This window comes from Sphaeramia orbicularis, chromosome 18 (assembly GCF_902148855.1).
Source record: "Sphaeramia orbicularis chromosome 18, fSphaOr1.1, whole genome shotgun sequence".
Lineage (NCBI taxonomy): Eukaryota > Metazoa > Chordata > Actinopteri > Kurtiformes > Apogonidae > Sphaeramia > Sphaeramia orbicularis.
In genome coordinates, this window is record NC_043974.1 from 1,813,647 (window position 1) to 1,826,865 (window position 13,219).

Sequence of the window (13,219 nt, forward strand, 5' to 3'; positions counted from 1 at the left end):
GTTAATTCAGAGCGGCGCCCCCTGGTGGATTAACTGACAAACGCTCATTCCAACACATTAAATGTTCCAGTCAGACTAATGACAACGACAATAAAGCACATTTACAAAAGGAACTAACAACTGGAATGGGATTATTAAGGACTAGGATCAGTACTCAGTATCAGCAAGTACTCAAATGGAAGTACTGGTACTCGGTCTGGAAAACAGTGGTATGGGTGCACCCCTGACTGGATGTGTAGTGGACCGTTGAAGTCCGAACACAGGGCAGTAGATGAGCGCTGCCTCCAGCTGTTCTTATGTAACAAACTAAACCAGCCCACATCCACACAGGCTCTGACAGTCTGCTGTGACACTGGGTGGAGGATGGCTCTGATGGGTCTAAATAAAAAATTTACAAATTTTACAAAAAAAAACACATGAAACGTCCTAATTTTGTGTTTTTGTGCAGAAGTTTTTGACATTTTAGTGACAAAAAAAAAGATCATGGAATGATGAATCAGTCAATTAAGTCTGACTGATTTAAAACTTTTAACATGTTTAAAAAAAAACAAAAAACAAAAACTTGATGTAATAAATGACAATATTTTTAATTGTAACGTGTGGAACACAGGTGTCAAACATGCGTCCCATGTGGGGGCTTAAACCAGTCTGCAGGATGAATTTACAAAGTGCAAGTTAGGGCATCAAACTCAAAAATAATATCATGATAACCTATAAATAATGACAACACCATTTTTTTTTCTCTTTGATTTAGTGCAAACTAGAAGCACTCGGAGAGCGCAGACCTCCGCCAAGGCTGATCAGTGGCCCCCCCCGTGGACCCCCCCCAACCCCGATCACCACCAAAATTTAATCATTTCTTCCTTATCCCATTTCCAACAAACCCTGAAAATTTCATCCAAATCTGTCCATAACTTTTTGAGTTATGTTGCACACTAACGGACAGACAAACAAACAAATAAACAGACAGACAAACAAACCCTGGCAAAAACATAATCTCCTTGGCGGAGGTAAAAATATGAAATTATGAAAATGTTTACATTTACAAACTATCCTTTAACAAAAAAATGTGAATAAACTAACTTGATAAGTAACTTGAACAAAATGAACAAATGAAGAAAAGTCAGTGCAGTTTTCACAATTTTCTGCCTGTTACTAAATGTTTTGTGCACATGTCTAAATGATAAGTCGAGGCATAATATTGATAAAATTGTACTTTTGTTTCTTAACAAATTCTTTTTTTTTTTTTTTTCTCAGGTTAGTCACTTCCTTTTTGTTTGGATAGTTTGTAAACGTAAATATTACCATAATTGAACATTATTTTTTGCATTAAAACAATTTAGAGTTGTCATTATTTACTGGCTATCACGTTCTTATTTTACTGGTCTGGTCCACCACAGATTAAATTGGGCTGAATGTGGAACCTGAAAGAAATGAGTTTGAGAGCCCTGATGTAGAATATTACATGTAGACTGAAGCAGATCATGTGCATTTGAGAAGAACCATGAAGGCTTGTTTCAGAAAAGGTGTTTTCCTGCTAATAACGAATATTCAGTAACACTTATGCACACTCTAAAACCAAAGGCATACTTTTATTTTTCCTCACTGTTGTTTATTTCCCATCCAGTTATTGTTGAGCAATATATACACTTTAACTAGTCTGCCTTTTTGGAATGTGTCATGTAGGGATGTGATGATTACTGGTATAACAATAAACGGCGGTAAAATCACAGATGTTAGTATTAGCGTTTAAATTCTAATTCTCATGATAGCTGTGTTTGATTACCGCACTTTTAGGGGAAAAAACTCTATGTAAAGATCTGCTTTTATGTCAAATATTTGAGTATAGTTTGAATTTATTACAATTTTAATTTTCTATACCTAATATTTGGAACTAATATTCACTTTTAAAGTCTGTGAAAAGGTTCGTTAAGCATCTGTGTGTTATTTATGCAATAAATTATATACATTTTTCAAGTTGGATTTTATATTTTTTTGTGTGTTTTCTGGCCTGTTATTTTAATATAATAGGTTAAAGTGAAAAAATAATAGACAGAGGATCTAGATGAAGTTGTGCTGAAAAAACAGATCCAAACATGGGTATAGTAAACATGTGTTTCTATAGTATATAAAGGCCAAATCAAAAGGACTGAAAAACAGACAGAATAGACTCAGACCACTAAGGGTTAATATGTGAATGTTTCTGACACAGAAGGGACAGTGGGACTGTTATTGTATTAGTTTTATTATTTTTTTAAACATAACTTGCTTAAATTCTTTTAGTGTGTATTAGTACTTTCTGAACATTTTGAGCACAATTTCATCAATACCACAATAATAATGAGAACTGTGATAATTGTAGTCATAGTAACTGTGATCTGGAACGTTCATCTGCTTCCATCTGTAGTGTCCTGTTAAGAATCAGGATTGCAGATGGTGTGATTAGTTTTCTTCTGAAGCGTTTCAGGTCGTATCACTTCCTGCTGACTCTTTCTTCTTTGTGCCGGTACTCACCATCACACTGTGTTTGGACTGAGTGTTTCTGTCTTTGTCAGCGTGTAGAGAACATAAGTGAGTGACCTCCTTTTCTTTTGGCTCCTTCAGGCGTGGAGCGGTCCAGAGCGGCTCCTGGCTCTGGACGAGCTGATTGACAGGTGTGAGACCAACCAGGTGAAGCACATGATGCAGGTGATCCAGCCCCAGTTTCAGAGGGACTTCATATCACTACTGCCCAAAGAGGTACGGACCTGAGAGGCGTTCAGTGTCTGTGTGGAAATGGGACGTTCAGTGGAGTGTAGATACTGAACCAGTGTTTGTTTGTTTGTTTGTTTGTTTGTTCCAGCTGGCTCTGTACGTGCTGACCTTCCTGGCTCCCTCAGACCTGCTGCAGGCCGCTCAGACCTGCAGGTACTGGAGGATCCTGGCTGAAGATAACCTGCTGTGGAGGGAGAAGTGCAGAGAACAAGGTAAACACTGAACACCACACCTGGGACTGGAGTTCAGGTGTTCTTTTCTTCTGTTTAGATATCAGCTAAAATGTCCTTCGGGGGTCACATGAGTGTCCGTTTGTGTCCAAAACAGTTGTCCTAAAGTCCTAGAAGTGTGTGTAAATAATGCTCATCCATTTGTGCACAGACTACTGAGATTCTCTGACAGTGGAAGCTCTATTTTCATAAATATTGGATTTGGAATAGCACGTGGATGTGAAAACTTTTGCTGGTGGACGGACGTGACATTACCCATGATGCTCTGGTCAGTCCCAGTACTTTATTAGGAATGGAGTCATGGTTTATTAGTGTGGACAGGAGTTTCACAACTTTATACAAAACAAAAGAAAACTGTCCACCACAAAGGACATTCCATCAAAATGTTCAAAACTGCATCTGAAAAAAACTGTTGCATCAGGATGTTTCCAGTATAGACACTGATTGAATAAAAAAAAAAGATGGTACTGCTCATATTTCCTGGATCTGAGGAGGTTAAAAATCACCCAAAAATTACCCAAAAAACACTTAAAAACCACCCAAAAAAACCACTTAAAAATCATCCAAAAATTACCCAAAAAACACTTAAAAACCACCCAAAAAAAACACTTAAAAATCACCCAAAAATTACCCCAAAAACACTTAAAAACCACCCAAAAAAAAACACTTAAAAATCACCCAAAAATTACCCAAAAAACACTTAAAAACCACCCAAAAAAACACTTAAAAAGCACCCAAAAATTACCCAAGAAACACTTAAAAACCACCCAAAAAAACACTTAAAAATCACCCAAAAATTACCCAAAAAACACTTAAAAACCACCCAAAAAAACCACTTAAAAATCATCCAAAAATTACCCAAAAAACACTTAAAAACCACCCAAAAAAAAACACTTAAAAATCACCCAAAAATTACCCCAAAAACACTTAAAAACCACCCAAAAAAAACACTTAAAAATCACCCAAAAATTACCCAAAAAACACTTAAAAACCACCCAAAAAAACCACTTAAAAATCACCCAAAAATTACCCAAAAACACTTAAAAACTACCCAAAAAAACACTTAAAAATCACCCAAAAATTACCCAAAAACACTTAAAAACCACCCAAAAAAACACTTAAAAATCACCCAAAAATTACCCCAAAAACACTTAAAAACCACCCAAAAAAAACACTTAAAAATCACCCAAAAATTACCCCAAAAACACTTAAAAACCACCCAAAAAAAACACTTAAAAAATCACCCAAAAATTACCCCAAAAACACTTAAAAACCACCCAAAAAAACACTTAAAAAGCACCCAAAAATTACCCAAGAAACACTTAAAAACCACCCAAAAAAACACTTAAAAATCACCCAAAAATTACCCCAAAAACACTTAAAAACCACCCAAAAAAAACACTTAAAAATCACCCAAAAATTACCCAAAAACACTTAAAAACTACCCAAAAAAAACCACTTAAAAATCATCCAAAATTACCCCAAAAACACTTAAAAACTACCCAAAAAAAAACCACTTAAAAATCATCCAAAAATTACCCAAAAACACTTAAAAACTACCCAAAAAAACCCACTTAAAAATCATCCAAAAATTACCCCAAAAACACTTAAAAACTACCCAAAAAAACCCCACTTAAAAATCATCCAAAAATTACCCCAAAAACACTTAAAAACCACCCAAAAAAAACACTTAAAAATCACCCAAAAATTACCCAAAAAACACTTAAAAACCACCCAAAAAAACACTTAAAAATCATCCAAAAATTACCCAAAAAACACTTAAAAACCACCCAAAAAAACCACTTAAAAATCACCCAAAAATTACCCAAAAAACACTTAAAAACCACCCAAAAAACCCCACTTAAAAATCACCCAAAAATTACCCCAAAAACACTTAAAAACCACCCAAAAAAAACACTTAAAAACCACCCAAAAAAAAACACTTAAAAACCACCCAAAAAAAACACTTAAAAATCACCCAAAAATTACCCAAAAAACACTTAAAAACCACCCAAAAAAAACCCACTTAAAAATCACCCAAAAATTACCCCAAAAACACTTAAAAACCACCCAAAAAAAACACTTAAAAACCACCCAAAAAAAACACTTAAAAATCACCCAAAAATTACCCAAAAAACACTTAAAAACCACCCAAAAAAAACCCACTTAAAAATCACCCAAAAATTACCCCAAAAACACTTAAAAACCACCCAAAAAACACTTAAAAACCACCCAAAAAAACCACTTAAAAATCACCCAAAAATTACCCAAAAAACACTTAAAAACCACCCAAAAACAATTCAATTCAATTCAATTCAACTTTATTTGTATAGCCCAATATCACAACAAGGTTATCTCAAAGGGCTTTACAGAGTCAGTTGGAGTAAACAACAGTCAAATGAACAGCAAGAAAATGAGTAGTGTCCAGGGCATCCCCCGTCCTTAGACCCTCCTTCTCGGCAAGGAAAAACTCAAAACCCAGTGGGAAAAGGGAGAAACCTCGGGGAGAACCACAGTGAAGGAGAGATCCACTCCCATGGACGGACAGGCTATAGATGCACCAGGACTGATGGACGTCCATTTGCAGATGTAGTTCTAGTCTACAAGGATGCAGTAGGGTGGACACATGGGGGGTCCATCCCGCTGGATGAGACAGGCAGGGGCGAGGAGGCCCATCCACAGTGGTGAGGCCGAGGACGTCCATCCAGACAGGTGGGGGAGGGGGTCAGGACACAGGACAGGGCAGGACACAGATGGGTCAGCGCAGATCCTGCCATCATTGGCTCCCAAGTGGTTACAACTGAAAAAGTAGCCACTCCCCCGGAGGGGAGTGGGGAAAGGGGACATCGGGTGAATAGCACTGCACAAACTAAGTTGGCTAAATATTAAAAATATAAGTGCAGACCAGAATGGTACGTAGAACCAGAAACAGGAGATAGGACTCAGTGCCTGTACTTCCCCCAGCATTCTTGCTCCTAGGGCAGCTTAGACTGAACTGTGGGTTTAGTCTGGTTTGAACTAGCCTGACCATAAGCTTTTTCATATAGGAATGTTTTTAGCCTGACCTTAAATGTAGAGACTGTGTCGGCCTCTTTAATGTTAACTGGAAGCTGATTCCATAAAACAGGAGCTTGGTAACTAAAGGCTCTAGCTCCTACTGTACTTTTACAGACCCTGGGAACTACCAGTAGACCTGCATTCTGAGAACGAAGGGTTCTGTTGGGATGGTACGGCACCAGAGCATCTCTGAGATAAGAGGGGCCCATACCATTAATGGTCTTGTATGTGAGGAGGAGGATTTTGAATCTAATTCTAAACTCAATTGGAAGCCAGTGAAGGGCTTGGAGCACAGCGGTGATGTGTTCTCTTCTATTTGTTCCTGTTAGTAGTCTCGCTGCCGCGTTCTGAACCAGTTGAAAACTTTTTAGAGAGCTTTTAGGACATGCTATGAGAAGGGAGTTGCAGTGATCTAATCTAGATGTAACAAACGCATGAACTAATTTTTCTGCATCATTTTTAGAAAGAATATTTCTAATTTTGGCTATGTTGTGCAGGTGGAAGAAGGCGGTTCTGCAGGCTTGGTTCATATGTGGTTTAAATGATAGATCTGGGTCAAATAGAACTCCTAGGTTTCTAACTGTGGTGCTAGAGGTTACACTCACATTGTCCAGAGTGACTATCTGGTCAGATAGGGAGTCTCTTGCATTTTTAGGGCCTATTATAATGACCTCTGTTTTTTCAGGGTTAAGTAAAAGATAATTAGCGCTCATCCAGGTTTTAATGTCACGGACACAGGAACTTAGTTTATCTACTTGTCTGGTCTGATCAGGTTTAACCGATAAATACAGTTGTGTATCATCTGCGTAACAGTGAAACTTAATGCCATGTTTTCTAATAATGTTACCTAAAGGCAGCATGTATAGTGTAAACAAAATGGGCCCGAGGACCGACCCTTGTGGCACGCCGCAACTAACTCTGGAATATGTTGATGATTGTTGGTTTACATAAACAAACTGGTACCTATTAGATAAATAGGATTTAAACCAGCAGAGGGCTGCTCCTCTAATGCCTATGTCCCATTCTAATCTCTGCAGTAAGATACTGTGGTCCATAGTGTCAGAAGCTGCACTCAGGTCCAATAAGACCAGGATCCAGACCAAACCATCGTCAGCAGCTAATAACAAGTCATTGGTTACTTTGACTAATGCGGTTTCAGTGCTATGATGAGCACGAAAGCCAGACTGGAAGTGTTCAAATAAACTATTGTCCTGTAAATGCTGACACAGCTGTTTAACTACCACTCTTTCAAGAACTTTGGAGAGGAAGGGTAAATTAGATATAGGTCTGTAACTGACCAGGAGGTCAGGATCTAGAGTAGGTTTTTTCAGAAGTGGTTTAATAACTGCAAATTTAAAAGATTGTGGCACGTAGCCAGTAACTAGTGAGGTATTAATTATAATTAGAATTGTGTCAATAGTTAGGGGCAGAGTCTGTTTGAAACGTTTGGTTGGGATCGGGTCTAAGAGGCAGGTGGATGGTTTGGAGGACATAATGATAGATGCTACATCAGCTCCATCTACAGTAGTGAAATTATCTAACATTGTAGGGGGTTTAGAAGAGATTCTTGGTTAGTAGCCTGTGCTTTGTCAGACCTAATATTTGGAAGTAGTTCATCTATTTTGTTCCTAATAGTTGAGATTTTATCGTTAAAGAATTGTAGGAAGTCATCACAGCTGAGAGTAAGTGTGCTAGAGGGTTCTACTGAACTGTGACTGTTTGTCAGCCTGGCAACAGTGCTGAACAGGAATCTAGGGTTATTCTTGTTTTTCTCGATTAAGGATGAGTAGTAACTAGTTTTAGCCGTACGCAGGGCCTGCTTATAGGCCAATAAGCTGTTTTTCCAGGCACTAAAAGAATGCTCTGAGCTGGAACGGCGCCATAGCCTCTCTAATTTACGTGCTGCTTGTTTAAAGGAACGTGTTTCGGCATTATACCAAGGAGAAGCTGGCCTTGGCTTAACAATCCTCGGCTTGAGGGGGGCAACTACATCCAGAGCAGTCTGTAGTGTGAGCATGGCACTATCAACAAACTCATCACATGCAGCAGGACTAGACATGTTCTCTACATAATCAGACAACAGGGAAGGAAATATTGGCTGAATTATCTCTCTATACCTTGAGACAGAATGATCACATAACGTCCTTTTCATCTGAGCTTTAATCACAGGTGTAGACTTATCCTCAAGCACAAACTGAAAGGTAATTAAAAAGTGGTCTGAGAGTAAGGGGTTATGGGGGAGGACAACAAGGTCACTAATCTCAATACCATATGTTAAGATCAGATCCAGGGTGTGCTTGTGACGGTGAGTTGGTTTATTTACATTTTGAACAAAGCCAATCCCATCTAATAGGCCACTAAAAGCTCCACTAAAAGAGTCATTGTCATTATCAACATGAATGTTAAAGTCCCCAACTATTAAAATCCTATCCCAGTTTAACACTACAGTGGATAAAAAGTCAGAGAATTCTGATAAAAACTGTGAGTAAGGACCAGGAGGGCGATAGACCACTACAAATACAACTGTTCTTTTGTTTTTCCAATTGGGATCAGTAATTGACAGAAATAAACTTTCAAAGGATTGGTAAGTGTGATTGGTTTTAGGGTTCAGACCTAAACTGGAGTGTGAAATTAAAACACATTAAAACACTTAAAAATCACCCAAAAATTACCCAAAAAACACTTAAAAATCATCCAAAAATCATCCAAAAATCCCCCAAAAACTTACTACTTCCTATTGCTAATTGTGCTCTTCTTCATAAATGTTGCTATTGTGGATCTAAAACAATCCCAGCTGACACAAAAACACTAAATGTGTCAGTGGACGGATGTGACATGGTTGTTGTGGATCCCATCATACTGATGCTCTGCAGCCATGTCAGCGTTTACACTAATGATCCCTGTGCAAAAACTAGGAGCACTATTATTTATTGGATAGTTTAGCATCAGACTAAAGAGGAAAGAACAATCTAGAATTGTTCTTTGTGTCTAAAAATGCTTCTTATTGTAAAAGTGTTGATGTAAACAGTGCTGTGTGCCATTCTTCATGTATGTATTGGTGGAACAGAAGCAGGATGGATCAGCACCATACTCCAGATTGAACCTGTACAAATAAAACATGTGATATGGAGGAGAGAATCTGGGAAGAAAAACTGGGGAATCCAAAAGAAGAGAAGATTTGTTTTTCAGCTCAGTTCAGTTCAAATAGAACTTGTCCATTTGTGACATGAAAATATAGCATTAATTGTGCTGAAATGGTTCATTTTGGAGCTGAAAACATAGTTCATATGAGCATCAACATGTTGAACAGAAGTGAAATCCTGTCCATTTGAACAACTGTCATTTACCAACACAAAGTTCCTTCAGATTCACTGAGACTGATTTAATCTGAACACAGACACAGAAGAGCTGTGAGCACATGTGAGCTGTTCTAGATGTGTTTATTAATTACCTCTGCTGACCTCTGTTATGTTTTTGTCAGCGCTGGTTTGTCTGTCTGTGTGTGTGTGTGTAAGTAACTCCAAAAGTTCTGGACACGTTTGGATGAAAATTTCAGTAAATGTTGACACTGACACAAGGAACAAATGATTACATTTTGGTGGTGATCAGGGGTGGGGGGGCACTGACCTGCCTTGGTGGAGGTGTGCGCTCTACGAGTGCTTGTAGTTTTCCTCTGTCATCTCCAGCGGATTTGATCTGCTGGTTTGTCTTCTGCATTTTTAAGGAAAGAAAATAACTACATACAACAGCATTTAATAACATTTAATAACATTTAATAACAAACACAGTGTTCATTACTGAGTCATGACCCACTCAGTGACATAGTTGTGTGCAGTGCAGAATGACTCTGAACGTCTGTGGGGACTCATCTGGGGCCGTTTGTCCGAGTAGAGGGAGCGTCTGACATGTGCAGGTGTGGAGCACATCTGGTAGAGATGAAGATGGAAGACAGAACCAGTGCACATACTGGTCCATGGTGTTACACCTGAACACTTTGTATTCAACACTTTAATATGCATGGCCTAGTGTGTGTGTGTGTGTGTGTGTGTGTGTGGGGGGGGGGGGGGGGGGGGGGGGGGTCCTGAGTTCGATTCCAACATGTCGATGGGGGTGGGATGGGTCCTCTGGCTCCTCCCACCATCCAAACTCATGCTCTCATAGGTTCATGGGTTCATCTAAATCCCCCATAGGTGTGAATGTGGCAGTGTGTTTGTCTGTGTGTTCAGTCTGGGATGAACTGGTCACATGTCCAGGGTGAACCCCGCCTTCACCCATAAGGAGCTGGGATAGGCTCCGCCCCCATGACCCTAGTGAGGATAAAGCAGGTTCAGAAAATGAATGAATGAATGAATGAATGAATGAATGGCCTAATGCAGGGCTGTCAAACTCCTGTTAGTTCAGTTCCCAGTTTAATCTGCAGTGGGCCAAACCAGTAACATAATACCAGTGAAAAAAGTACAATTACGTCACGATAATGTTTGTATCTGCATCGTTTCCTTAAAAATCTGAATAACATGAACAACTTGAAATGTCTAAAGAAAAACAAGTGCAGTTTTAACTCATTCTTCCTCAGTTTTATCAGTTTATCATTTACGTATGTGCGTTAAAACTTACATTACAATTACAAACACACATAAGACTGATTACATTGCATTTACTTTTCTGAAGACATTTCCGTTTGTTCATATTTCTTCAGGTTATTCACATTTTTTGTAAAAGGATAGTTTGTTAATGTAAACATTTTCATACAGTTTTCCTTTTTTTTTTACACTAATAGGAAGATGAAAATCTGCAGTTGTCATTATTTCTAGGTTATTATGACAGTATTTTTCTGGTCTGACCCAGTTGAGATCTAATTGGTTTATGTGTGTTTGTATGGAACCTGAAGTAAAATGATTTTGACACTACTGATTGTTAATATGTTCAGTGTAATTTTTGCATTTCACACATTCATCCTAAGGCCCAGATTGGACCCTTTGGTGGGACGCATGTTTGACACCTGTGGTCTAATGTGTAGGCCTATTACTGATTTGTTTGGGGGGTGGGGGGTGGGGGTGGTATCAAATGTATGTTGTGGCAGCAAGGATTTTGTGGTGGCGATGTGCCAGCAGAAACACTGGTAATCTGACACGGATTGTCTTTTTCCATTTAGATTTGGTCTTCATTTATCGGATTACATTTCCATCTCATATGTGCACCATAATTGTTTACTATGTTTGTCTAAGAGGATGGTGTTTCAGTGCATTTGAGTGACATGAATGTGCCTTAAATTTCACATATTGGTTATACACAAACAATATCATGCATTTCATACACAAAGTGTTGACATAAACAAACAGAAGATGGCCTTTTTCACATTAATAATCACATACAGACATGACACCTGACTGGTATATTCATTAACTGATGTGCAGAGAATCAAATAAGTAGGATTTATGTGGTGATTCATGACGTCTTCTTCACATTATTGACTCCGCCTCGGTCTCAACCTCATGTCCTCATTTTACTTTTCCCCTGGATATTGTTCCAAATGTTCTGTGGATTCACTGTAAATAAGACAAATAATGCTGTTGTTTTTACTGCTATGACTGAGACTGAGCGTCCACACTGCAGGTGTGTTTACAGCTGGGAAATAAGGAAAACAGGACACAAATACAGACAGAAGAACACCTGGTTTACAGGGATTTACAACCTGAGAGGGACAGGAAAATACAGAGAAAGTATAGAGAAAATATACAGAACGAACAGAGAAAATACAGAGAAAATACACAGAACAAACAGAGAAAATACAGAGAAAATATACAGAACAAACAGAGAAAATATACAGAACAAACAGAGAAAATACAGAGAAAATATACAGAACAAACAGAAAATATAGAGACAATATACAGAACAAACAGAGAAAATACAGAGAAAATATACAGAACAAACAGAGAAAATACAGAGAAAATATACAGAACAAACAGAGAAAATATAGAGAAAATATACAGAACGAACAGAGAAAATACAGAGAAAATATACAGAACAAACAGAGAAAATATAGAGAAAATATACAGAACAAACAGAGAAAATATACAGAACAAACAGAGAAAATACAGAGAAAATATACAGAACAAACAGAAAATATAGAGAAAATATACAGAACAAACAGAGAAAATATACAGAACAAACAGAGAAAATACAGAGAAAATATACAGAACAAACAGAAAATATAGAGAAAATATACAGAACGAACAGAGAAAATACAGAGAAAATACACAGAACAAACAGAGAAAATACAGAGAAAATATACAGAACAAACAGAGAAAATATACAGAACAAACAGAGAAAATACAGAGAAAATATACAGAACAAACAGAGAAAATATACAGAACAAACAGAAAATACAGAGAAAATATACAGAACAAACAGAGAAAATACAGAGAAAATACACAGAACAAACAGAGAAAATACACAGAACAAACAGAAAATACAGAGAAAATATACAGAACAAACAGAGAAAATACAGAGAAAATATACAGAACAAACAGAGAAAATACACAGAACAAACAGAAAATACAGAGAAAATATACAGAACAAACAGAGAAAATATAGAGAAAATATACAGAACGAACAGAGAAAATATAGAGAAAATATACAGAACGAACAGAGAAAATACAGAGAAAATACACAGAACAAACAGAGAAAATACAGAGAAAATATACAGAACAAACAGAGAAAATACACAGAACAAACAGAAAATATAGAGACAATATACAGAACGAACAGAGAAAATACAGAGAAAATACACAGAACAAACAGAGAAAATACAGAGAAAATACACAGAACAAACAGAGAAAATATACAGAACAAACAGAAATACAGAGAAAATATACAGAACAAACAGAGAAAATACACAGAACAAACAGAAAATACAGAGAAAATATACAGAACAAACAGAGAAAATACACAGAACAAACAGAAAATATAGAGACAATATACAGAACAAACAGAGAAAATACAGAGAAAATATACAGAACAAACAGAGAAAATACACAGAACAAACAGAAAATACAGAGAAAATATACAGAACAAACAGAGAAAATACACAGAACAAACAGAAAATATAGAGAAAATATACAGAACAAACAGAGAAAATATAGAGAAAATATACAGAACAAACAGAGAAAATACAGAGA

The 13,219-nt window shown here is 37.3% G+C and overlaps 1 protein-coding gene across 1 annotated transcript in view; it reads left to right on the plus strand.

The window, feature by feature from the left end:
• The window catches only part of LOC115438135 (F-box/WD repeat-containing protein 7-like), an 82,579-nt gene that overhangs the window by 15,289 nt on the left and 54,071 nt on the right, over positions 1-13,219 (plus strand). The window contains exons 4-5 of the mRNA XM_030161545.1: positions 2,605-2,739; positions 2,843-2,966. Of these exons, the coding sequence (XP_030017405.1) occupies positions 2,605-2,739; positions 2,843-2,966 (259 nt within the window). The remainder of the gene's footprint in view (positions 1-2,604; positions 2,740-2,842; positions 2,967-13,219) is intronic.